The sequence below is a fragment of the Diadema antillarum genome, unplaced genomic scaffold (assembly GCF_040938485.1).
Source record: "Diadema antillarum isolate AM-2024a unplaced genomic scaffold, OU_Dant_1.0 scf00000045, whole genome shotgun sequence".
NCBI classification, from domain to species: Eukaryota; Metazoa; Echinodermata; class Echinoidea; order Diadematoida; family Diadematidae; genus Diadema; species Diadema antillarum.
The window spans coordinates 2,415,860-2,441,000 of NW_027270934.1; the positions used below are offsets into that span (position 1 = coordinate 2,415,860).

A 25,141-nucleotide genomic window follows, 5' to 3' on the forward strand; every position below is an offset into this window, starting at 1 on the left:
ATTCATTCATAGAAATATGTATCAATGTACAGTATTCAAAGCTGACTTTAGACATATCTATTTCCCATACGTTAATACCTCCTCGGCAACATATATCGGAAGAAGTCGTCGCACCTAGGGCGTTTCTCCCCGTACACACCACGTTGATACACCTATCTGAATGTGACGTAAACACGGCGTAAGGTGCATCTGAAGACGACACAACAACGTCATCAATCTCGATTGTGTATGAGTCGATAGGTATCGGTGATTGATGGACAGGATCGATATGACAAGTGATCGTCAGGTTGTTGTTGTTGTTTTCTTCTGGTTCCTCCGTGTATTGTATGGTTATGATATCTTCTGCAGGAGGGGCTGAAAATGAGGAATTAACATTAAATATTGGTATCTCCTATTTCAACACAAATCCATAACCTCATAACTTTGGAAGTTTGCTGGGAGTCGTTATTGAATGTATTCAAAGACAATATATTCCAGTCAAGCTATCAATGTCAGTATTATTTTTTATGACATATTAATATGAGAGATATGAATATATATGCATCTTTGAAAAAAAAGGAAACATTAAAATATATTTATCTGACCACAGATATTAGATTCATGTTTTTCTTAAAGACTATAGTCAAAGAAGGAGAAACAAAGAAAACCACAAGGAATAGAATGCTGACACTTTGTATCAAGAGAAATCATAAAGCTCCGGAGAACTGCATCTACGACTGCATAATCTAAACATAAACCTTATCATACATACCTCCTGGACAGTAAGATGAATTTGATGACGTCATTCCGTACTGGTTTCTACCAATACATGTGATATTAATGCATTTATTTGGGAGTGGCGATATGATGACGGAAGACTGGTTACGTGAAGCCCGAAGGGTAGTTTCCACAGTGAGGACCTCATATTCCTCTATAGGTGGATATGGTTGGTCAGAAGGATCTACGTGACAATGGACAGTTATGTTGCCCGGATAGTCCGCCTGTCGATTTTCTACAACTCGTATTGATATGATGTCAGCTGCTGGTGAATCTGTACATTGGAATGATGAAATAGGATTTTCATCAGCCAAAAGTCACAAAAGGGCGCTGAGCGAAGAGGAATCTGGTTCTGGAACCCAGAGTGATGAAAGGGTTTATGTGTGTGTGTGTGTGTGTGTGTGTGTGTGTGTGTGTGTGCGTGTGTGTTTTTACGAAGTAAGATTATCATTTGAGTGGGTTCGGCAGCTCCTTATCTTTTAAGTTTGTTTTACTCTACCTTCTGTTTAACGTAAAAACTACATTCGGTACTGTCATTGATCAGGTTTGTGTAAATTATGTAAAAGCAATCAATAATAGCAGTAGCAGTATCATCATCATCATCATCATCATCATCATTTTGTGTCATAACAGAAGTTTAGCTGTTCAATGATTACCGTGAGGGCAAAAGTTCGTAGAGCTCGTCGACGATCCGATGTCGTTCGAAACTGTGCAGCTGACGTCGATGCATTTGTTGGGACGAGGGGCGAGGAGGGCCACGGAGCTGTTCGATGATGACAAGGTAGTCTCATCAACTTCGATCTCGTAGGTGTGGATGTACGGGTTGGGCTGGCCGTTGACATCGACGTTGCATATGATGAGGAGACTTTTCAGCGCTGTGCATTCTTCAAGCTCCCGAAAGTGAACAGAGACTCCTCTCTGATTGGGTGGGTCTGTACAAATCAAAATCAGGATATTTTCCCTCAGTTCATTCTTTGTGTTATGTGTTGTTGTTCTATTGGTTTCTTTGATCTTTTGAAAACCATACTCGTACAGTATTAATACGGCGATGTGATTTGTGGTACTGCATGAAGCACAGGCGATGTAATTTGTGGTAGCATGAAACACAGGCGAAGACTTTCACGTCATAAGCAACTTAAAGAATGGATAGCAAAACTCACACTGCACGTCCAAGTCGTGTGCCGTTTGGTTTCCATAGACATTGCACTGGAGAAGTTTCCCGTTCATATCAGAGTTGGGTGAAAATGTCAGACCGCTGCGAATGTTATATTTCTTGGCCCTAAAGTCAGTGTACGTTGCCACCCTGTCGTTGTTATTGTGAACTGAGGCCGGAAAGAAGGGGGGGGGGGGCAGAAAAGACAGAAAAGTACACGAAATAAAAAGTCAGCAACATGCACGCCTTGCTACGACTTTTTGAGCCTTTTGTTGTCAATCAGTATTAAATGATGGTTTTATGCAATGAAATGACAGCTATTCAAACTTGAAGACTCTATAGTATTCTCATTCCAGATATGAGGGATGAAGTATTGATGACATAGCAAGGCTCGACATTTACTTTTCTTTCTTGTTTGCCGGAACGAAATTTGATGGCTCGACACAATGAAAAGAAAATCAAATATATGATAATTTATAAACCACGATGATTATGTAACGATCTCAGGAAGTGCTAAAGAAAAAATAACAAAATAGATTAATTTGAGAAACATCAACATAAATATGAATTATTTCAGGTGTGAAAAAGAGATTCAAATACTATGAGTAAGTTTAAAAACTCCTACAATTTGAATCACAAACCGAGGCATAAATATGATTTTTATTTTTCAGTGGCACAGTACATTCAAGAAATGATTAAAGGTATACCTTGTGTGTTTTCAGTTAGATAAAATTTGGGAGTAAACTTAAGCCGTGAAAAAAAAAAAAACACTTTGGCCAAATTTGGCTGTTGACTAGACTGTATTTGTTTGCGAAGAGTAGCGGTGAGCTGGCGACCTTAATTTGTCGCGGCCTCTAACTGAGATGCATACAGTAACTAAGTTACAAATTATTCTTTCATTTTTTGGACGAAAAGTACACATAGAAAATGTCTTGGTAGCCCGATCGGGCCACCAATACATTTAATTTCTTCAGTAATGGTGACCAAACATCTACTTCTGGGGGCCGCGAAACATCGGGCAACCGTTAATGTCGAGAGCCTTGGATATGTTTTTCAGGTTTGGATTGACTAATTTCATTGTTTTATCATGTTTTTCATATTAAGAGCATTCATTTACTTCAAATACACTCATACATCGAAATATTGTCTTGTAAAATCTTTTTAATCATTTTAATCAAATAATGTAGCATACGCGCATTTGCGTATTCCTTTGTTTGTGTCGTTTTCTATCTGATGGCTAGATAGCCCATATTCAGCTGCACGAGCTGGTCTTCCATGCATAGGTCCAGTTGGATGTGAGGCGAGACCACTTCACCGCAGTGTCAAACACCCTGCTCTTTGCGATGAGAGAATAATTGAGCAGGATCTTTTACGTGCATGACTTTCTCACACACGGGACCTCTATTATGTCCTATCCGAATCCGAGGGACTGAGTGTGTTTCCTCTTACTACAGGAGGCGGTATGATTACACGCAAACTAGTTAGACTCTGGAAATGAACCTGACCGATGATAAAAATCACGATACAAATTCGGTTATAAAAATAATGGGTATGATCACTCTTGCTTATACATATTTGTATCATGAAATCGAACACTTATTCGTTAAAAGCTATTGCCGAAATCTACCTTGAAAGTGCTTTCCAGTGCTTACTTGTCCCATCGCACTAATTTCAGTGCATAAATGTGTTAATGAAATGATATGAAATCAAATCAAATCAAATGAAAGTATTCATATCCCACTTTTGGACATTGTGTACATACAACGTACAGTGACATTTGTTAAAGTATTATGATTATAAATGCGGAAGCAGTGTTTGTAAAATGTACATTCCCTAGTATATATCAAGGAATACAAACAAATATATATGACTTAACGATATCGATAGAAAGAGCAAAGTGCTAACAATGTAAAAGGGCTTAATTATGAGTCTTGTGAATAAATACATTTTAGAAGGTTACATAGAATAGGAATATGTACAAGGTGCTTCGGCCGTACATATACCTATACAATCAAAATCATAAATCAAATAAAATATTTTCATCCGAATAAACCTTTCTTTTTTTCAATGCTACTTGTAAAGAATGGCTAAAGCACAGAGACTTAAAACTATCAGAAAATAATTTGTTAATACTTTTCAAGAAAAAGTCTAAGCTAATATTTAAAGCTATCAAAGCTTCGTGTTTGTTTCAATTATCAATCGGAAGAATTCTATTCAAAGCTTAGGACCAATAAACATAAAACTTATATTGCCAAACCTTGTTTGCCTTGTTGAGTAGTTATGCATAACTTTTTTTTTTGGAACATTTCCTGAAATACAGCGGAAGTAGCATTTTTATCTACATCATGTATAAAGCAACCCAGCCGAAGTCGATAGAAATCAACGATCTTAAGAATGCAAGTTTCTCTACACAAGACATATATCAATGTATGTAGTATATTGTGAACTATAAGCGGCATTGCAATGGCATATCAATCGCATTGCTCTTTTCTGTCACAGAAGTTTAATGGTTTTTTTTTTTGCGCAGTTTCATAAAGGAAGGTCGACAAGACTTTTTTCAACATTTCTCACAGCAGTAAATAACAATGCTTACCGCGACGTCCACTACACCTCACGCCCACGTCCTCGCCATGACTATCATCTGGTGAATCATGCTTGCACCCCCACGCCCTGTGGAAGCAATCTCCCAAGAAACTCTCATAACCAGAACACCACGGTCCGTCCAGCCAGATTTTGCCCGTCCCTTGTCCAAAATGAGCGTTCCCGAATGCTCGCTCGGCGGATTCGAATCCCAGCTGTCGACACACCACTTGGGCATCCCGAATGTCAAACCAGTCATCCGTCATCGTGCCCCAAACCCCATTACACAGAATCTCAACTCGACCCTCGTGATTTCCAGAGCCTCCTACAAGTCTCACTAGTAAGGTGCCAACGTGACAAAAACAAACACAGTTAGTGACAGTAATTCCTTGTAGTGACATCGAAGCGATGCATGACAGACACCCACAGTTGCTGATTAGATTTAAAGGGATCGTACAGTTTTGGTTGAGACCTAATTTCAGGTTTCTAACATTTTTCGGTGAGATAATGAGAAACCTCTTATGAAATATGAAAGAGCATATAATTCTATGAGGAATTCAACGTTTATTTAATGAAAATTGGTTTTGAAATGGCTGAGATATCCAAAAAAGAGCGATTCTAATAAAGTGTGGGACCCACACTTTATTACGATTGCTTTGTTTTACTTTGTTTTTGGATGTTTCAGTCATTCTAAACCTGATTTTCATCAAATAAACTTTGAATTCCTCTTAAAATGGTATGCTCTGTACTATATCATAAGTGTTTTCTTGGTTGTAATAACATATTGCAAGTAAAATTAATCAAAATAAAATTAAATCTAAAAAAGAAAAAGAAAAATAAATAACATAGGCGAAAGTGGAACATTATGAAATACGAAAGAAAAAAATGTAAATACCTATAAGTGATCAGTTTAGCTTGGCAAATACAAAACAGAAATAAATGGCTTTATTTGATAGCAAGGTAAAGAGTAACATAAGAAAATGATATCACATCACAATATACAACTCCATTAGATACAATCACATTATAGATAATATACCTGACATAAATATACAGTTATTCATATACATATATGCTACAAGTTTCCAAATCTACAATCGATTTTTTGAAGGTGTGATTTAAAACATTAAACATTACTGATTTCTTTCAGGTACTTTGGTATCATGTTCAGAACCTTAACCCCTCTATAAAATATACGTTTATGCATAAAATCATTCCGAGCTTTTGGTAAAGAAAAAAAAAATGAAATTTCGCACATGAACCTCAGACAATATATTGCACATTAATGATATGAAATCTCTCTAAGAGATATAATAGGAGCGAAAAATTAGATATCTTATACAATACACATAATGAGTAACTGCTTCTCTCTTCCGAAATCTCATATCAATATCATCCAGACAAATGGCTCATAACAGCTTTTGTTGAAAATACAGTTCATTAAAATGTGGCAATGATATAGATTGCAACATTCGTTGCTTTGTTGAAGTCTAAAGAAGCAATGGTTTGTACCTTTCCGCATGAGCCCTTTAAAAGTAAAAACTAATAGCTTTACAATCCGTTACTGGCATCTTTCCAAATGATACAGGATACTCACGTTTTCCGCCTTGGCACGACCTATCACAGCGTTCATATAGCACGTCCGATGACTTGCGCTCACTTTGTGTGTTCTATCCTACACGGAGAGGGGTAATTAATTGTCCGAGTAAAGTCAGAATAAACCGACTGATATTCACAAATGGACGAAAATGGAAGCAACCGAGTGAACCAAATTGGAAACGTTATGACCACCATATAACAAAATACACACGTTTAGATTCATTCGCAATCTCACACTACCAAAATTGCAAATTTAATTGAACTTCATGAGATGATGGACACTGATTAAGAATTAATTGTATCAATGGCTAAAAACTAGGACAGTAGCAAAAGTTGTCGGTGTAATTCTGGCTCTAATGCTTTTGATGGAACCATTACAAGAGTTTCTTGTCTTTAAGGATTTGATAATTGCGACAAGAAAGATAGGTCAAGTCACAGAAGCATGATTTATTGAGTTTCAATATACCTTGACATCGGTGTGCCTAAGCTAATGCACTTTGTCAGGAAGAAAATTCAGGTACGTTAACCATTACAAATCTAACAATAATGCATAAATCTTTGTGTTTACGATTGCAGTGATCTTGTGATTTCAATACTGGATAACTTCTTGGCATAATGGACAATGATTTCGAACATTGCAGACATTTACAAACTTTTTTCCAATCATGCTATTAATACCCCTTAGGAAGTACGCTGAACACGAACAACAGTCTGCTCGCTGTTTAAAAGACTGCGTTGGTTTTTCGGACATTAAAAACAAATTTTTAGACCTATGAAAGAGATGGTGGTGATCATGTTTGGCGTTTTAAGACATTTTGCTCTGTTTTGACAAAAGTATTTGACGGTTTAAGGTTTTTACCCACCCTAAATCGTTAAATATCTATGTCATTTTGCAGAGGCGCGTCTTGAATCATTTCCGTCTGTCATTTATTGAATCAAGCAGTATTGCTTCAACATTAGCGAGCCCTCATTGACAACACGATTATAATGGGTTTTATGATGACAACCACTATACGCGTTTGTTAGTGCAAAATGGGAAGAAAATGGAAGCATGAATGGGGAATATATTAGGCATTCCTAGATATGAATTGTAATTTATGCCGGCGAAATGTTTTTTCAAAGAGTAGTTAACCTTGAATATATAAAGCAAGCTTAATTTGACAAGTATCTTTCGAAAGGCTGTTTTCTAAGCGGCGTTGTTAAATCCAAAAGATAGCATATCCGCTGACCTCCTTGTCGTTTCATCACCAATTACTACTTTTAAAATATGTCATATTTCTTACTTTAACCATCTCATACTGTAGAAATATCAGATCTACAGTACGCATCCTAAAGCCTCCCCAATAAATGAACAGTAGAGAACATCTTTACAACGGTTCAAGTAGTTTAAGACAGGCATTCACAGAGAAATTGCCTGTCGAAATGATTGACGCTCCACTGGATATAAGGGTGACTTCCGTCTTCGAAATTTCAATGTTTGACATAGGAAGTACTCCTCGTATTAATACGATGGTTCAGACATACATGATAGTGCACAGGGACACTTGACGTTCCTGTAACATATCTCAATTATAGTAGAGGGAGTATATCATCAAGTATTGAAGCTTTAGTGTCAATGGATTATGGCTTGGACAAGTTGGAAGGGGTTATGTTTCATTAACATGGGATGCTGCCACCTCCGACATCAGAGCACGTATGTTCCTTGACAGCAGAAAGAACGAAATGATGTCATACATTCTAGGACATTTTGAGGAACTTTCAGCAATTTTACAAAAAACTTTTGGTTTGAGGTTCCACAATCCTGAATGTATCTCACATGAACAATCGAATCACATTCTACATTCTTCGAAGAGAATGTTTTGTTATTTGTCCGTCGTGTCTATGTTTCAATGTAGCCATTTTCTTCAAAGGTGGTGTCCACGCCATTTGTAATTTGGACGCCGTCCAAGAACCACGTCATATCAGTGGAAGCATCGACGCTTGTAGAAGTGCAGACAGCCGTTGTCTGGCGGTTGGCGCGGAGAGGAGTCGAAACTTCCATTTGTATCGTCGTCGAACCTGAAAGAATAAAATACGTTCAAGGTAATGAGCACATTGTACCTGACATCATTATCATTTATAAATATTGTGACAATTTTCTATGTAATCATGTACTCCTGTATTATTTGTTAGTGCTGTACACGCTCTAATATTAATTTTGTTGAGGCTGTTGGAGAATGTGTTGTATACTATCATGGCACTATAAAAAACCACTTACCATCAACTTGTATGAGAAGTTGTAGATAGCCAAGAATCAGAAATGTTCGGCTTTCCATCTTGCTTCTTACAGCCCTGAAAGAGAGGCAAAGAGAGAATATTTGCTAAACTGACAAGTGAAACAATATGCCAATCAATCGGTGCTGACCATAACAATCTATAATGTCTTGAGCATGGCGTGAAATAGAAGAGAAAAGAAGGAGCCAGAATTATCATAACATCATATAACAACCACGAGTGGATGTTGATAATATGATCCTTAAGATTTATAACCTGAACACGAACTACCTGATAGGCAGACTCCAAAAAGCAGACGTGTATCTCATCAACTTTCTATTACAGACGATAGGAAAGGCTGTGACGAAGGTATACGCCCTGTGAACAGGATTAAAGAGGATTTTATATAAGTCCATATTACATATCAATCCGCGGAGTAAACCGCCCTCAACATTCTTTTGCCGATATAGAACAGCTCATGAGGAGGTCACCACGGGTTGTGTCTCCTCTAAGATGAGAGAGTGTGCGTCATTTTATTAACGCGGAAAAAATCTTTCATATCAGTCCGCCGCACAAACCGTTCCCAAGTTAAGTTATTCGAGCTACATACCACAAAATATCAATTGGAATCTTAACATAAATGTCCACATGTTGGGTTTTGTCGTACCTGCCTTTTCGATATCTTTGATATAATGATATGTTTGAAGGAAATCGATAACTACTATCGCAAACCTTTTTTGTTTTCTGTAATAATAATAATGATAATAATAATGTCTTATTTATTCAGGGTAGCCTCTTCAGTGTTGTCACTGCTCTACCAGAGGGCCCTGCCATTATTATTACCCCAGCGTTGCCAGGTACCCATTTATACACCTGGGTCGAGAGGGACATTGTGGGTAAAAACATCTTGTCCAAGGACGTAAGCACTGGGCGGGAATCGAACTCAGGTCCTTCGATCGGGAGTCGGGAGTCTTATCCACTATGCCTCAGCGCCCCCTAAAGCAGTATGAATTTCTTTCTCCAACTCAATGCTCATTTCTACCCCAAAGTATTCTATAAACGCACCCCTATTTAGCATTCACCTTAATTACCATTACCCTCATTCCCTGACCTATGTACTTATACTATAGCGTCTTACCTTCCTGAGGGTCTGATGTGTATGCTATACTGTGTGTTAATCGAAATTAGAAAGCGTGCCGCGTGATGTTTGTGTCAACATGGTCAAAGGGACAAAACTCATTTTATGATTCTTCTTCTTCTTTCCTCGCTGATTCGACCGATGTGTTTATATGCTTGATAAATGGAAGATTCCCACGGAAATCTACCACAGTTTAAGTTGCTTATTGGGATATAGACAAATCTTGCGTATATTATATATATATATAGGGCCTATAATATATATATAGGGCCTATAATATATATATATATATATATATATATATATATATATATATATTATACGTATGTCTACATACATACATATTACATCAATTTGACCAGGGAGGTGACCTCCTGATTTGACTGGCCCTAACTCACAGAAATCATAAAGGGATTGAAGCCATAATATTCATTCCAACTATTATACACATCTATCGATACATAATACACAATATGGAAGTGTTTAGCCATTTCATTGCCGAAGTATCGTTTCAAAAATCATCTGCACAAGTAATCTCCACTGGAATATGACTTGTCTAATTTTTAGTTATGTCCACGTTATCAAAGCTGAACTACAACAATTAGTATTGTTGAAACACTATAGGCTTTCACGTCACGTCCCATTGATACATGCGTTGATATTTTTCGTTGAGGTACTTGACCTGAAATTAAAGATTTTCATTCCAAGTTTCAAAACACAGTTAAATGATCAAATGGTGGTAACTAAATATGTGATGCTGTAATAACTTCTCGGAGGATCTATGGTTGTATGTGTTTCGCATGGCTTGCATAGGCCTACGTAAAACACTTAAAAAGTCAGAATAAAGTCTTACATGGTCAGTTGTTCTCACGAATTTAGTTCTTTCTTATCCTCTTCTCCACACTTTGTAAATGAGAACTTCCAGCAATTGATACCACGTCTTCATATTACTGAAGAATACTCAGCACTTTTAGATGGTGGTTTTCCTTCCTGATACCGTACATCTAGGCCTACATAATCACTGAAAATATTTACCTATGTAGACTGAATTGCAGTGAATGCAGCTATTACCGACGCGTCGGTAATAGCTGCAACGGTCTTAACTACGTTTCATGTACCCAATCTCAGATCGCGTTACGAATAAAAAATATTGTTTGGTTCTCAGTGTCGTTTAACACCGGACACGTCATTTAGCAATGATCAAGTTACTTTCAATACCAAAGGCAGAGAGAGAGAGAGAGAGAAAAAAAAAGACAGAAAAGATTGTATCTATAGATGTACTGTATATCGCAAAAATCAAATACACGAGAAGACGCAGTGAAGATAATTCAGCTGTTTGAAGGAACTTTGCTCAAAACCGTAGAAGACTATAGGAACATGAATAAGCAAATTACTGAAAAAGATTACCTGGGTCAAGTTTTTACCTATACCAGTGACAGATTGTCTTCGCTTGATGTGTAATCATATTTTCAATCGGATTTTCTCAATAATCAAATTAAGAAATTACATCACTTACACAGTGATCCTTTCATTCTCTCTCTCTCTCTCTCTCTTATATATATATGTATATATATATATATATATATGTATATATATATATGTATGTATTTATAATATACATTTACATATTAGATAATTTTTTTTTTAAATCAAGCCACCAGCAAAGGAAATATTGTGAAGATGTCATTGCATCATACGCAATTGTGCAAAAATCTTCATGTCACTCCTTTCTTTTAAGTTAGGAATTTACTAAAGAATAATTGACGTTCTTTTCATTGGCTGAATTGAACTGAATTACAAACGACGGCCTTTGCAAGGAAAATTAAAGTCATGACTAAACTAACGTCCGAGACTATGAAATATTTGTTATTTTGGTTAAGTTTAATCAACTGAAACATTGATTTTAAAGAACGGGAGGAGGGGTGCGATTTGTTACCGTGACGTTTTGTTTTTAGTTTGTTGCTTGATGAGATATTGTCATCCTTTTTAAGTAGGATTGTTAAAATCCTATTCAACAAGAAAACAGTTAAGTTGCGAGCATACGCATGACCACTCAGAGCTCTGGCGGGGTTACTCACGGTCATCTGGTGGGAGGTATCTAGCAGCAGAAATGGCTGAATGTTCATCGAAACCCATCGGACAAACGACCTTTTGCCTTTGGATTCCACAGAAACAACCTCAAAAGAAATTAAAAATGGCGACAAACGTCATCCAACAGATACTAGGTAGTTGCCATTAGAGCATTTCACGGTGTCTTCCAAAAATCTCAATTGTCACTGATCATTGAATGACTAAGTGCAAATGACTTATATGGGCTGATGTTTTCATAATATGAAATCCTTAATTTAAAGACATGATCCCTGCCGCTATTTTTTTTTTAATCGAAGTTTGTTTTTCCCTCTCCTTACCCATTTGTTCCTTTATCTACAACGATTATTATATATATATATATATATATATATATATATATATATGCGTGCGTGTGTGTGTGTGTGTGTGTTATAATGATAATTTGATTTCACACGTTACTTCCAGTTCTCAAAAGAGATGAAGAGATCAGTAATTCGTTATTACCGTCCAACAGCTTTTAGTCATGGTTGCAACGAATTTTTACGCATCACGCGCGTCTTCTCCAGGATTACGTACCACAATTCGTTGGACATTAACAATGCATCATTGATTTCCTCCTTTTTCCTTTATATATATATATATATATATATATATATATAGATATAGATATTTTCTCCATTTCTAGTATTCACCCCGCTCCACCGAAAAATCTGAGACACAGTAGACACCTGGCATAAAATGATCACAGAAACGAGTTTCCAAGCATCGAGCAGACTGAAAACACATCTATTCTGTATAATTGCCGGTAATGTCGACCATGGAGAAAACAAAATTGGAATGAATACTCACGTTGCTGAAACCAAAACTACGAGATTACAACGCTAAATTATAATACAACACATCGATAGAACAGAAATGGCACTGCACTTCATTCTTGGCATTAGAGTTTCCACAATATGCATGCACGATTTCTTCTAGGAATAAGATTCTTGACATGCTGAATCTAAAACAGTTGCGAAGATGCTTAAGATCTGAATTCATTTCGTGTTCCCAGGATGAAAACTACAAGATATTTCTAATATGTAACCTTTTTGTTTTATTTTCAATACATTAGAGGAGAAGCTCCTACTCAATTTCAGATCGCATAGACCAACCAATTCGTAAACAGATCCACGATATCTGGAAAAATTATTTCTATGAAATGTAAGAGTAATTATGCAAGAAAGTGTATGCGAAGAGAAAAAATATCAAGAACTTTGATATGATATCAAAAATGAGTAAGTATATCCGTCAAGATATTAGAATTAATGACTGCCCGATTTCGCCTTATTCAACCAGAGATGTCATCTGTCAGAACGAATCAGTGCCATCTTTATGCAAGTGGTTCCTAATTTTTAGTTATCTTTACCTCCTACTTTATGATCTGCGGAAATTTAGAAGGAAGATGAAAACAGTTGGAAATTTTTGGATGACATATGCAATATAAATTAAGTAATGTAAGAAAATACCGTGTAATACTTTTTTTCTTTCTGGTCATCATAGTTCTATACGTTAATAAAATGTGATAAGAAAAAAAAAATTGCCCCCTTATTCTCTGGGAAGGTACATAACGTAGCTTTTGATTCAATACATAAAAAATGAAACAAATATCCCGCGATTTCAGCAAATTTAACTTGTAACAGTTCTTACTCTCTGTGACAAAGAAAAGATTATTTAATGCCAGTTTTAAGCTCTCAGTGAATTCATATTGATTGTACAAAGAGACACATGAACGTGTGCCAGAATTCATTATCTTAATGACGATTTATCCCACATACCACATATTTTCAAATTAAATAAAGCGGCTTCCTGTGGTTTGCTTTACTTTGCTTTGTTTTAGCTGAAGCGTTTAACTCTACATCTACTTCGGTTACAAAAATTTTCTCTTTCAACAAATATTCATATTTTACTTGAAACAAGCAATATTAATTGAGATAATCTGTGCTTAAACCTATGGTATTTCCGAATAAAAACAGATGACAATTGATTCCGAATAAAGAATTAGTTCGCTGCTATATCACAAGTTCCATTCGGAATAATTTTTACGCAGATGAAAATCTGGCATTTACTCTAAAAGAACCTATCATATCATTTTCCTCATCTGGTGAATGAAAGTGCCTAGTTCATCATGTCAGCCGAGTGGTGTTTCCTCTTCATGAAGAAGGCAAAGCAAGCTGCCATCGACAGGACGAGAACGACGACGATAAGGGCGCCCGTTGTCGATGGTTCTTGGATGAATCCTTTCGAATGCTGCCAAGGATTGATATCCGCTATGACTGTTTGGAGAGACGAGAGTAGGAAAATTTAGTGATTAGAACAATTTCATTTTCGTGCAAGTAACCGTTTCGTTCTGTGTTAATTCATTATTGAACTTGTAAGCTATATTTTTTTCAACTTATCCTCTGAAAACAAAGGCTACAAATACGATGTTAAATGATATAAAGGCTCTGAAAACAAAGGCTACCCATACGATGTTAAAAAAATTATAAAGGATCTGAAAACAAAGGCTACCCATACGATGTTAAAAAAATTATAAAGGCTCTGAAAACAAAGGCCACATAATAAATACGATGTTAAAAAAATATCAAAAAGCCTTCACAAAGTATCCCTGATTAAGACGCAGACATCAAGACGTGCATCTAACTGCAATATATATGATTGTAATGGGTAAGATTACATTTGATTTTGTTACCTGATCTCCTGTTCAAATTTCAAGACCTAAAACAATTCAAAACTGTCAGATTTAAGTTGATTTTATTTTGATTTATTCACGAAATGCATGTTATACAGTATAAACACATGATAATATTGATTTTAATGTGTGTTTTTTTACATGGAATAGTCACTTATGTGTCATATAAATGTGTTTGAATTAGGGTGGATCGTCCTAAGCAATAACAAAGCTTGACTGTGAAGTCCACGCAGTGTTATACATATATGAAAATAAACATTACATAATAAATTTTATATAAAATATGCTCTACAATATTTTGCGTGTTCAGTACATGATATAGGTTTTCAAGTGTTAGTTCTGGGTTGGGGAACATTATCTTAACTATCTCCTGTTATGATACTGATGTAAACATTATTTTTTGGTGGTTTTTATTTTTGCTTGTTTAGATACTTCTGACCTATCTTATCTGGTGATAATCTATAATCTAGGTCCCAAAATTACCGTCTACATACATGTGGGTCTACATATTTCACTGCTCGGCTATACCGAAATTTCGAAGTAACGAAAGAAAACCGCCGGTCTAGAGGACTTCGTTATAACGGGAGTGCATTTGTACCTGTAGGGCAGAATGTCCTTGACTTTGTGGTTGATCCGAAATCGTTTTGACCTGTACAGGTCACCCTGGTGCAGGTCTCAGGACGAGGGTCAAGGGTCACAGATGACGAGTTTGACGATGACAGTATTCTACCACTTGCTGTGATGAGAAACGTGTTGATTGGTGGGGTGGGCTGATACCGATCTTCAACGTGACAGGAAATCGAGAGCACGTTCCGATAATCTTCCCCTACCAGCTCCTCGAACTCAATATCTAGAACATCACCTGTCAAGTTTGTATAAAAGTAAAAAGAAAAGACTCAAAGACAGCCAAAAATAATTAAAAAAAAAGGAAACACAAAAATAAAAAGTTACAGGGATGTATCATGTACGAGCATTAAATTCAGTAATATCCCTATACCGGAAAGAACACAGTGTCCCACAGTGTGTTCACGATGTATTCACATTGTCGGTTATGTGAAAATGCTCGAAATCTAACAAAGTGAAGATGACAGATTGTGGTGTAGTTTTTTCACAGAGTGATCACATAGTAATCAAATGCTCTGTTCACCTTGTGTTATGATGATTCACACTGTGTACTGATTATTCACAATGTGTTCACATTGTAAAAACGCATTAAATCTTTAAAAGTAAGCTAAACGTGTAGTTAATATCCTTTCTGTTAAAAGAACTGATACAAGACTGTCACCGAGAACGGATCTGTCTTAGTGACAAATTGATGTCCTTCGATCCATCTTCGTCTTAAAGAATTCTTTCCAAATTCATTCATAGAAATATGTATCAATGTACAGTATTCAAAGCTGACTTTAGTCATATCTATTTCCCATACGTTAATACCTCCTCGGCAATATATATCGGAAGAAGTCGTCGCACCTAGGGCGTTTCTCCCCGTACACACCACGTTGATACACCTATCCGAACGTGACGTAAAGACGGCGTAAGGTGCATCTGAAGACGACACAACAACGTCATCAATCTCGATTGTGTATGAGTCGATAGGTATCGGTGATTGATGGACAGGATCGATATGACAAGTGATCGTCAGTTGTTGTTGTTGTTGTTTTCTTCTGGTTCCTCCGTGTATTGTATGGTTATGATATCTTCTGCAGGAGGGGCTGAAAATGAGGAATTAACATTAAATATTGGTATCTCCTATTTCAACACAAATCCATAACCTCATAACTTTGGAAGTTAGCTGGGAGTCGTTATTGAATGTATTCAAAGACAATATATTCCAGTCAAGCTATCAATGTCAGTATTATTTTTTATGACATACTAATATGAGAGATATGAATATATATGCATCTTTGAAAAAAAAGGAAACATAAAAATATATTTATCTGACCACAGATATTAGATTCATGTTTTTCTTAAAGACTATAGTCAAAGAAGGAGAAACAAAGAAAACCACAAGGAATACAATGCTGACACTTTGTATCAAGAGAAATCATAAAGCTCCGGAGAACTGCATCTAGGACTGCATAATCTAAACATAAACCTTTCGATACATACCTCCTGGACAGTTCAAGATGAATTTGATGACGTCATTCCGTACTGGTTTCTACCAATACATGTGATATTAATGCATTTATTTGGGAGTGGAGATATGATGACTGAAGACTGGTTACGTGAAGCCCGAAGGGTAGTTTCCACAGTCAGGACCTCATATTCCTCTATAGGTGGATATGGTTGATCAGAAGGATCTACGTGACAATGGACAGTTATGTTGCCCGGATAGTCCGCCTGTCGATTTTCTACAACTTGAATTGATATGATGTCAGCTGCTGGTGAATCTGTACATTGGAATGATGAAATAGGATTTTCATCAGCCAAAAGTCACAAAAGGGCGCTGAGCGAAGAGGAATCTGGTTCTGGAACCCAGAGTGAGGAAAGGGTTTATGTGTGTGTGTGTGTGTGTGTGTGCGTGTGTGTTTTTACGAAGTAAGATTATTATTTGAGTGGGTTCGGCAGCTCCTTATCTTTTAAGTTTGTTTTACTCTACCTTCTGTTTAACGTAAAAACTACATTCGGTACTATCATCGATCAGGTTTGTGTAAATTATGTAAAAGCAATCAATAATAGCAGTAGCAGTATCATCATCATCATCATCATCATCATCATTTTGTGTCATAACAGAAGTTTAGCTGTTCAATGATTACCGTGAGGGCAAAAGTTCGTGGAGCTCGTCGACGATCCGATGTCGTTCGAAACTGTGCAGCTGACGTCGATGCATTTGTTGGGACGAGGGGCGAGGAGGGCCACGGAGCTGTTCGATGATGACAAGGTAGTCTCATCGACTTCGATCTCGTAGGTGTGGATGTACGGGTTGGGCTGGCCGTTGACATCGACGTTGCATATGATGAGGAGACTTTTCAGCGCTGTGCATTCTTCAAGCTCCCGAAAGTGAACAGAGACTGCTCTCTGATTGGGTGGGTCTGTACAAATCAAAATCAGGATATTTTCCCTCAGTTCATTCTTTGTGTTATGTGTTGTTGTTCTATTGGTTTCTTTGATCTTTTGAAAACCATACTCGTACAGTAGTAATACGGCGATGTAATTTGTGGTACTGCATGAAGCACAGGCGATGTAATTTGTGGTAGCATGAAACACAGGCGAAGACTTTCACGTCATAAGCAACTTAAAGAATGGATAGCAAAACTCACACTGCACGTCCAAGTCGTGTGCCGTTTGGTTTCCATAGACATTGCACTGGAGAAGTTTCCCGTTCATATCAGAGTTGGGTGAAAATGTCAAAACGCTGCGAATGTTATATTTCTTGGCCCTATAGTCAGTGTACGTTGCCACCCTGTCGTTGTTATTGTGAACTGAGGCCGGAAAGAAGGGGGGGGGGGCAGAAAAGACAGAAAAGTACACGAAATAAAAAGTCAGCAACATGCACGCCTTGCTACGACTTTTTGAGCCTTTTGTTGTAAATCAGTATTAAATGATGGTTTTATGCAATGAAATGACAGGTATTCAAACTTGAAAACTCTATAGTATTCTCATTCCAGATATGAGGGATGAAGTATTGATGACATAGCAAGGCTCGACATTTACTTTTCTTTCTTGTTTGCCGGAACGAAATTTGATGGCTCGACACAATGAAAAGAAAATCAAATATATGATAATTTATAAACCACGATGATTATGTAACGATCTTAGGAAGTGCTAAAGAAAAAATAACAAAATAGATTAATTTGAGAAACATCAACATAAATATGAATTATTTCAGGTGTGAAAAAGAGATTCAAATACTATGAGTAAGTTTAAAAACTCCTACAATTTGAATCACAAACCGAGGCATAAATATGATTTTTATTTTGCAGTGGCACAGTACATTCAAGAAATGATTAAAGGTATACCTTGTGTGTTTTCAGTTAGATAAAATTTGGGAGTAAACTTAAGCCGTGAAAAAAAAAACACTTTGGCCAAATTTGGCTGTTGACTAGACTGTATTTGTTTGCGAAGAGTAGCGGTGAGCTGGCGACCTTAATTTGTCGCGGCCTCTAACTGAGATGCATACAGTAACTAAGTTACAAATTATTCTTTCATTTTTTGGACGAAAAGTACACATAGAAAATGTCTTGGTAGCCCGATCGGGCCACCAATACATTTAATTTCTTCAGTAATGGTGACCAAACATCTACTTCTGGGGGCCGCGAAACATCGGGCAACCGTTAATGTCGAGAGCCTTGGATATGTTTTTCAGGTTTGGATTGACTAATTTCATTGTTTTATCATGTTTTTCATATTAAGAGCATTCATTTACTTCAAATACACTCATACATCGAAATATTGTCTTGTAAAATCTTTTTAATCATTTTAATCAAATAATGTAGCATACGCGCATTTGCGTATTCCTTTGTTTGTGTCGTTTTCTATCTGATGGCTAGATAGCCCATATTCAGCTGCACGAGCTGGTCTTCCTTGCATGGGTCCAGTTGGATGTGAGGCGAGTCACTTTATCGAGTTATGCACCCTGTTCTTTACGATGAATGAATTGAGCAGGATTGCTTACGTGCATGAGCTATGACTCTCTCACACGCTGGACTTCCATTTTATGTTCTATCCGAGGGACTGAGTGTTTTCCTCTTACTACAGGGGGCGGTATGATTACACGCAACATTGCTTAGTTAGACTCTGGAAATGAACCCGACCGATAATAAAAATCACGAGTCAAATTCGATTATAAAAATAATGGGTAAAATCACTCTTGCTTATACATATCTGTATTATGAAATTGAACACTCATTCGTGAAAAGCCATTGCCGAAATCTATCTTGAAAGTGCTTTCCAGTGTTTACTTCTCCCATCGCAATAATTTCAATGCATAAATGTGTTAATGAAATGATATGAAATCAAATCAGATCAAACCATATCAAATCAAATGAAATTATTCATATTCCACTTTGTGGACATTGTATACATACAACGTACAGTGACATATGTTAAAGTGTTATGATTGTAAATGTGGAGGAGACTACTAAGAAGCAGTGCTTGTAAAATGTAGATCTCCTGGTATATATCAAGGAATATAGACAGATTTATATGATTTAACGATATCAAAAGAAAAAGCAAAATGCTAACGATGTACAAGGGCCCTGTGCATGAATACATTTTAGAAGGTTACATATAGGATTATATTAAATGAGTTAGTCAAATACCGGTTAGTAATTGGCTAAACACAGTCAGGTGATGGAGGTACAATCGTTATGTTCGCCCATGGCAAACATACTTGTAATGTTCTCCCATGGGAAAACATTTTCACGCGTAACAAATGACAGAAGGCCTAGGACCACGCGCGCACAGTCAGCTGACAGTGCATTTGGCTCTGCGCGATCAACGAGCTGTGCTACTGGTGGTTGACGTTGACGTATGTTGGACTAACCCATATGATATAACAGATGATGACTTTTGTTGTCGGGAACATGTACCAAACGTTCCACCCTCAGGGTTTGAAATGCTATTTCGGGAGGCTATAAGTCCCTCGACTTCGTCTCGGGACTTATAAGCTCCCTCATATAGCATTTCAAACCCTTCGGGTGGAACATTCGGTATGTTCCCTCCCCCGCCAGTCATCATCTAATGTACAAGGTACTTCGGCCGTACATATGCCAACGATCAAAATCATGAATTAAACAAAATATTTTCAGTCGACTATACCTTACTTTTTTAATGCTACTTGTAAACAATGGCTAAAGCACACAGACTTAAAACTATCAGAAAATTATTTGTTAACACTTTTCAAGAAAAATTTCTAACCTTAAAGCTATCAAAGCTTCGTGTTTGTTTTTAATGATTGATCGGAAGAATTCTACTCATAGCTTAGGAACGGTAAACATAAAATTTATATTGCCAAACCTTGTTTGCTTTGTTGATTAATTATGCATAACTTTTTTTTGGGTACATTTCCTTAAATACAGTGGAAGTAGCATTTATATCTACATCATGCATAAAACAACCCAGCTGAAGTCGAAAGAAATCAACGATCTTAAGAATGCAAGTTTCTCTAAACAAGACATAATTATATCAATGTATATAGTATATTGTGAACTATAAGCGGCATTGAAATGGCATATTAATCGCATTGCTCTTTTCAGTCACAGAAGTATAATGTATTATCTTTTTCTCACTGTATTTGCCCCATTTTTTTTTTGCGCAGTTTCATAAAGGAAGATCGACAAGACTTTTTTCAACATTTCTCACAGCAGTAAATAACAATGCTTACCGCGACGTCCACTACACCTCACGCCCACGTCCTCGCCATGACTATCATCTGGTGAATCATGCTTGCACCCCCACGCCCTGTGGAAGCAATCTCCCAAGAAACTCTCATAACCGGAACACCACGGTCCGTCCAGCCAGATTTTGCCCGTCCCTCGTCCAAAATGAACGGTATTGCTTCCAAAGAGTCTCTCTGCAGATTCGAACCCCAGCTGTCTGCACACTACATCTGCGTCACGTATGTTCCAACCGTCGTCGGTCAGTGTGCCCCAAACACCATTACACAAGATCTCAACTCGACCCTCGTGATCTCCAGAGCCTCCTACAAGTCTCACTAGCAAGGTCCAACGTGACAAAACAGGCACAGTTAGTGACAGTAAACCTTTGTAGTGACATTGAAGCAATGTATAGACAATGTCAGATGCAGATTAAATTTGAAGTCCGAAAGGGGAGCATTTTGTATCATCATGTCTACAGATTGAAAATATAATGTTGACTGAGCTCGGAAAATTGCTCTATGTGAGGTGAAGCAATACATCGTAAATGGAGTTCATATAAATACTTTTGGAAAACACTTGAATAGAAATATCTCCTACTAACACGCCCATGACATAATCTAATGCATCTTAATCCTTCTTTCCAATCAATTGAAAGAATAATTTATTTCAAATTTGTACTCTCTTCAAACACAAAAATATAACGAAGCTACCAGCGTATGTTGACACATGTCCTCATCTATTTATTTCAACACGAAAGACCCGTTCGTTATTAGCTGTTTTTCAGTGGGTCAGTGCATAAAAGTCATAACAATTTACAATTTAATGGTAAAAACGGATAAAAACAAACTACATACAGTACATCAAAACAGGAGATATATGTATACAACATAAAGAATTGTAAAAGGGGAAAAATCGTTCATGAATTTTCATTAACAAGAGGTTGTAATAACATAGTGAAAGGAAAATGAATCAAAAATAAACTTAAGAAAAGGAGAAAAAGAAATAACATTGGTGAAAGTGGAACATTTTGAAAAACGAAAGAAAAAATGTAAATACCTAGTAGTAATGAGTTTATAGGCAAATACAACACAAAAATATATCGCTTTATTTGACTGCAAGGTAAAGAATATGAAATACTATAATATACCATCACAACATATATCTCCACTAGCACGATGACTAGATACAATCACAAGTCATACCTAACATAGATATACAGTAATTCATATACATACATGCTAAAATATTCCAAATCTACATTCTACTTTTTGAAGGTGTGATTTAAAAGATTAAAAATTACTAATTTCTTTCAGGTTCTTTGGTATCACGTTTTGGTAAAGAAAACAAAAAGAATTTCGGACATTAACCTCTGATAATATATTGCACATTAATGATATAAAATATATCTAAGAGATATGGAGAGAAAAATTAGATATGTTATACATCGTACTGAGTAACTGCTTCTCTCTTTCGAAATCTCATATTAATTTATCCAGACAAAGGGTTCATTACAGCTTCTGTTGTAAAGACGGATGATCAAAAAGTGACAATGATATAGATTGCAACATTTATTGCTTTGGTGGAACCTAACTAAGCAATGTTTCCATCTTTCCGCATGAGCCTTTTAAGAAAATAAAAACTAATAGGTTTACAATCCGTTACTGGCATCTTTCCAAATGATACAGGATACTCACGTTTTCCGCCTTGGCAAGACCTATCACAGCGTTCATATAGCACGTCCGATGACTTGCGCTCACTTTGTGTGTTCTGTCCTACATGGTGAGGGGGTAATTAAGTGTCCGAGTAAAGTCAGAATAAACCGACTGATATTCACAAATGGACGAAACCGGACGCAACCGAGTGAACCAAATTGGGAACGTCATGACCACCATATAACAAAGTATGCACGTTTAGATTTATTCGCAATCTCACACTACCAAAATTGCATATTTAACCAAACTTCAGATGATGGACATTGATTAGGAATTAATAGTATTAATGGCTAAGGTCTAGGACAGTATCGATAGTTGTCGGCGTAATTCTGGCAATAGCGCTTTTGCTTGAACCATCATAAGGGTTTCTTGTCTTTAAGGATTTGATAATAGCGACAATAAAGATAAGTCAAGTCACAAAACATAATTAATTGAATTTCATCACACCTGGACATCAGTGTACATAAGCTAATGCACTTTATCAGGAAGAAAATTCAGCTGCTGTAACCAGTGCAAATCTAACAATAATGCATAAAACCTTGTGTTCACCATTGTATTGATTTTATGATCTTATCATTGGATAACTACTTAGCACAATAGACAATGATCTGGATTATTACAGCCATTTTCAATATTTTTCCGATCATGCTATAAATATGCTTTAGAAAGAGTGCTGAACGAGCACAGCAGTCTGCTCGCTGTTTAAAAGATTGCGTTGCTTTTTCGGACATTAAAAACACATTTGCAGATTTTATCATAGAGATGACGGGGATCATTTATAGCGTTTTCAGACATTTTGCTCTCTTTTGACAAAAGCATTTGATGATTTAAGGCATTTGTCTAGCCTAAATCGTTGAATATCCATGTCATTGCCAGAGACGCGTAGTGAATAACATCCGTCTTTCATTTATTGAATCACGCTGTATTCCTTCAACGTTAGGACATGGTTAGCGAGCTCTCATTTACAACACGATTATAATGGGTTTTATGCTGACAACCATTATACGCGTTTGTTAGTGAAAAAGGGGAAGAAAATAGAAGCATGAATGGGGAATAAATTAGGCATTCCTAGGTATGTACTGTACTTTATGCCGACGAAATGTTTTTCAAAGAGCAATTAACCTTGAATATATAAAGCCCGATCAATTTGACAAGTATCTTTCGGAAGGACGTTTTCTAAGCGGCGTTGTTAAATCCCAAAGATAGCATATCCACTGACTTCTTTGTCGTTTCATTACCAATGACTCCTTTTTAAATATATCATGTCTCTTACTTTTTCCATCTCATACTGTAGAAGTATCATAATACATTAGGCATCCTAAAGCCTCCCCAATAAATGAAAAGTAGAGAACATCTTTATAACATATTTTCGTAGCTCAAGCCAGGCATTCACACAGAAATTGCCTGTCGAAATGACTGACGCTCCACTGGATATAAGGGTGACTTCCGTCTTCTAAATTTCAATGTTTGACAAAGGAAGTACTCCTCGTATTAACACGATGGTTCAGACACACATGACAGTGCACAGGGACACTCGACGTTCCTATAACGTTTCTCATTTATGGTATAGAGAGAATATCATCAAGTATTGAAGCTTTATTGTCGATGGATCATGCTTTGGACAAGTTGGACTGGGTTATGTTTCATTAACATGGGGTGCTGCCACCTCCGACATCAGAGCACGTATGTTCCTTGATATCAAAAAGAACGAAATAATGCCATATATTGTGGTACTTTTTGAGGAATTTGAAGCAATTTTACAAAAACTCTTGGTGTGGAGTTCCACAATCCTGAATGTAACTCACATGAATGATCAAATCAAACAGTCTACATTCTTTAAAGAGAATGTTTTGCTATTTGTCCACTATCTCTATTATATTTCAATGTAGCCATTTTCTTCAAACGTTGTATCCACGCCATTTGTAATTTGGACGCCGTCCAAGTACCACGTCATGTCCGTCGAAGCATAGACGCTTGTAGCCATACAGACAGCCGTTGTCTGACGGTTGGCGCGGAGAGGGGTCGAAACTTCCATTTGTATCGTCGTGGAACCTGAAAGAATAAAATACGTTTCAGATAATGACTATACTTGACATAATCATTTTTTTCTTGCATATCGTGACCATTTTTCATGTAATCATTTACTGTTGAATATTTGTTAGTACTTTACATGCTCTAGATTGTGACAAGTGTTGTTAATGCTGTTGGAGAATGTGTTGTATACTATCATGGCACAATAAAAATCCACTTACCATCAACTTGTATGAGAAGTTGTAGGTAGCCAAGAATCAGAAAGGTTCGGCTTTCCATCTTGCTTCTTACAACCCTGAAAGAGAGGGAAAGATAGAATATTTGCTAAACTGACAACTGAAACAATATGCCAATCAATCGGTGCTGACCATAACAATCTATAATGCCTTGAGCATGGCGCGAAACGTATAGAAGAGCCAAGAAGGAGCCAGAATTATCACAACATCATATAACAACCACGAACGAGTGGATATTGACAATATGATCCTTAAACCTGAATACGAACTACCTGATAAGCAGACTCCAAAATGCAGGCTTGTGTCTCATCAACCTTTTATTACAGACGATGGGAAAGGTTGTGACAAAGGTATACACCCGATGAACAGGGTTAAAGAGGATGTTATATAAGTCCATATTACATATCAATCCGCGGTGTAAACCGCCCTCAACATTCTTTGGCCGATACAGGACAGCTCATTAGGATGACAGCACGGGTTGTGTCTCGAGTATGCGTTATTTTGTCAAGACGGAAGAGAAATATTGCATATCAGTCCGCCTCTCAAACCGTTCTCAACTTTA

At 36.9% G+C, this 25,141-nt stretch overlaps 1 protein-coding gene and 1 long non-coding RNA gene across 2 annotated transcripts; both read right to left on the minus strand.

Moving 5' to 3' along the window:
- Positions 1-13,674: 13,674 nt before the first annotated feature.
- On the minus strand, positions 13,675-17,582 carry LOC139714240 (uncharacterized). Its single transcript, XM_071625958.1, has 5 exons — positions 17,541-17,582; positions 17,037-17,298; positions 15,751-15,951; positions 14,879-15,142; positions 13,675-13,864 (listed from the first exon to the last, which is right to left on the minus strand). The coding sequence occupies exons 1-5, from the start codon at positions 17,580-17,582 to the stop codon at positions 13,707-13,709; spliced, it is 927 nt and encodes a 308-aa protein (XP_071482059.1). The 3' UTR covers positions 13,675-13,706.
- A 6-nt stretch (positions 17,583-17,588) lies between these two features.
- Positions 17,589-24,917, minus strand: LOC139714624 (uncharacterized). Its single transcript, XR_011709730.1, has 5 exons — positions 24,852-24,917; positions 24,565-24,638; positions 22,295-24,364; positions 20,606-20,935; positions 17,589-17,702 (listed from the first exon to the last, which is right to left on the minus strand). It is a non-coding gene; the product is annotated as an uncharacterized lncRNA (long non-coding RNA).
- Positions 24,918-25,141: the final 224 nt, after the last annotated feature.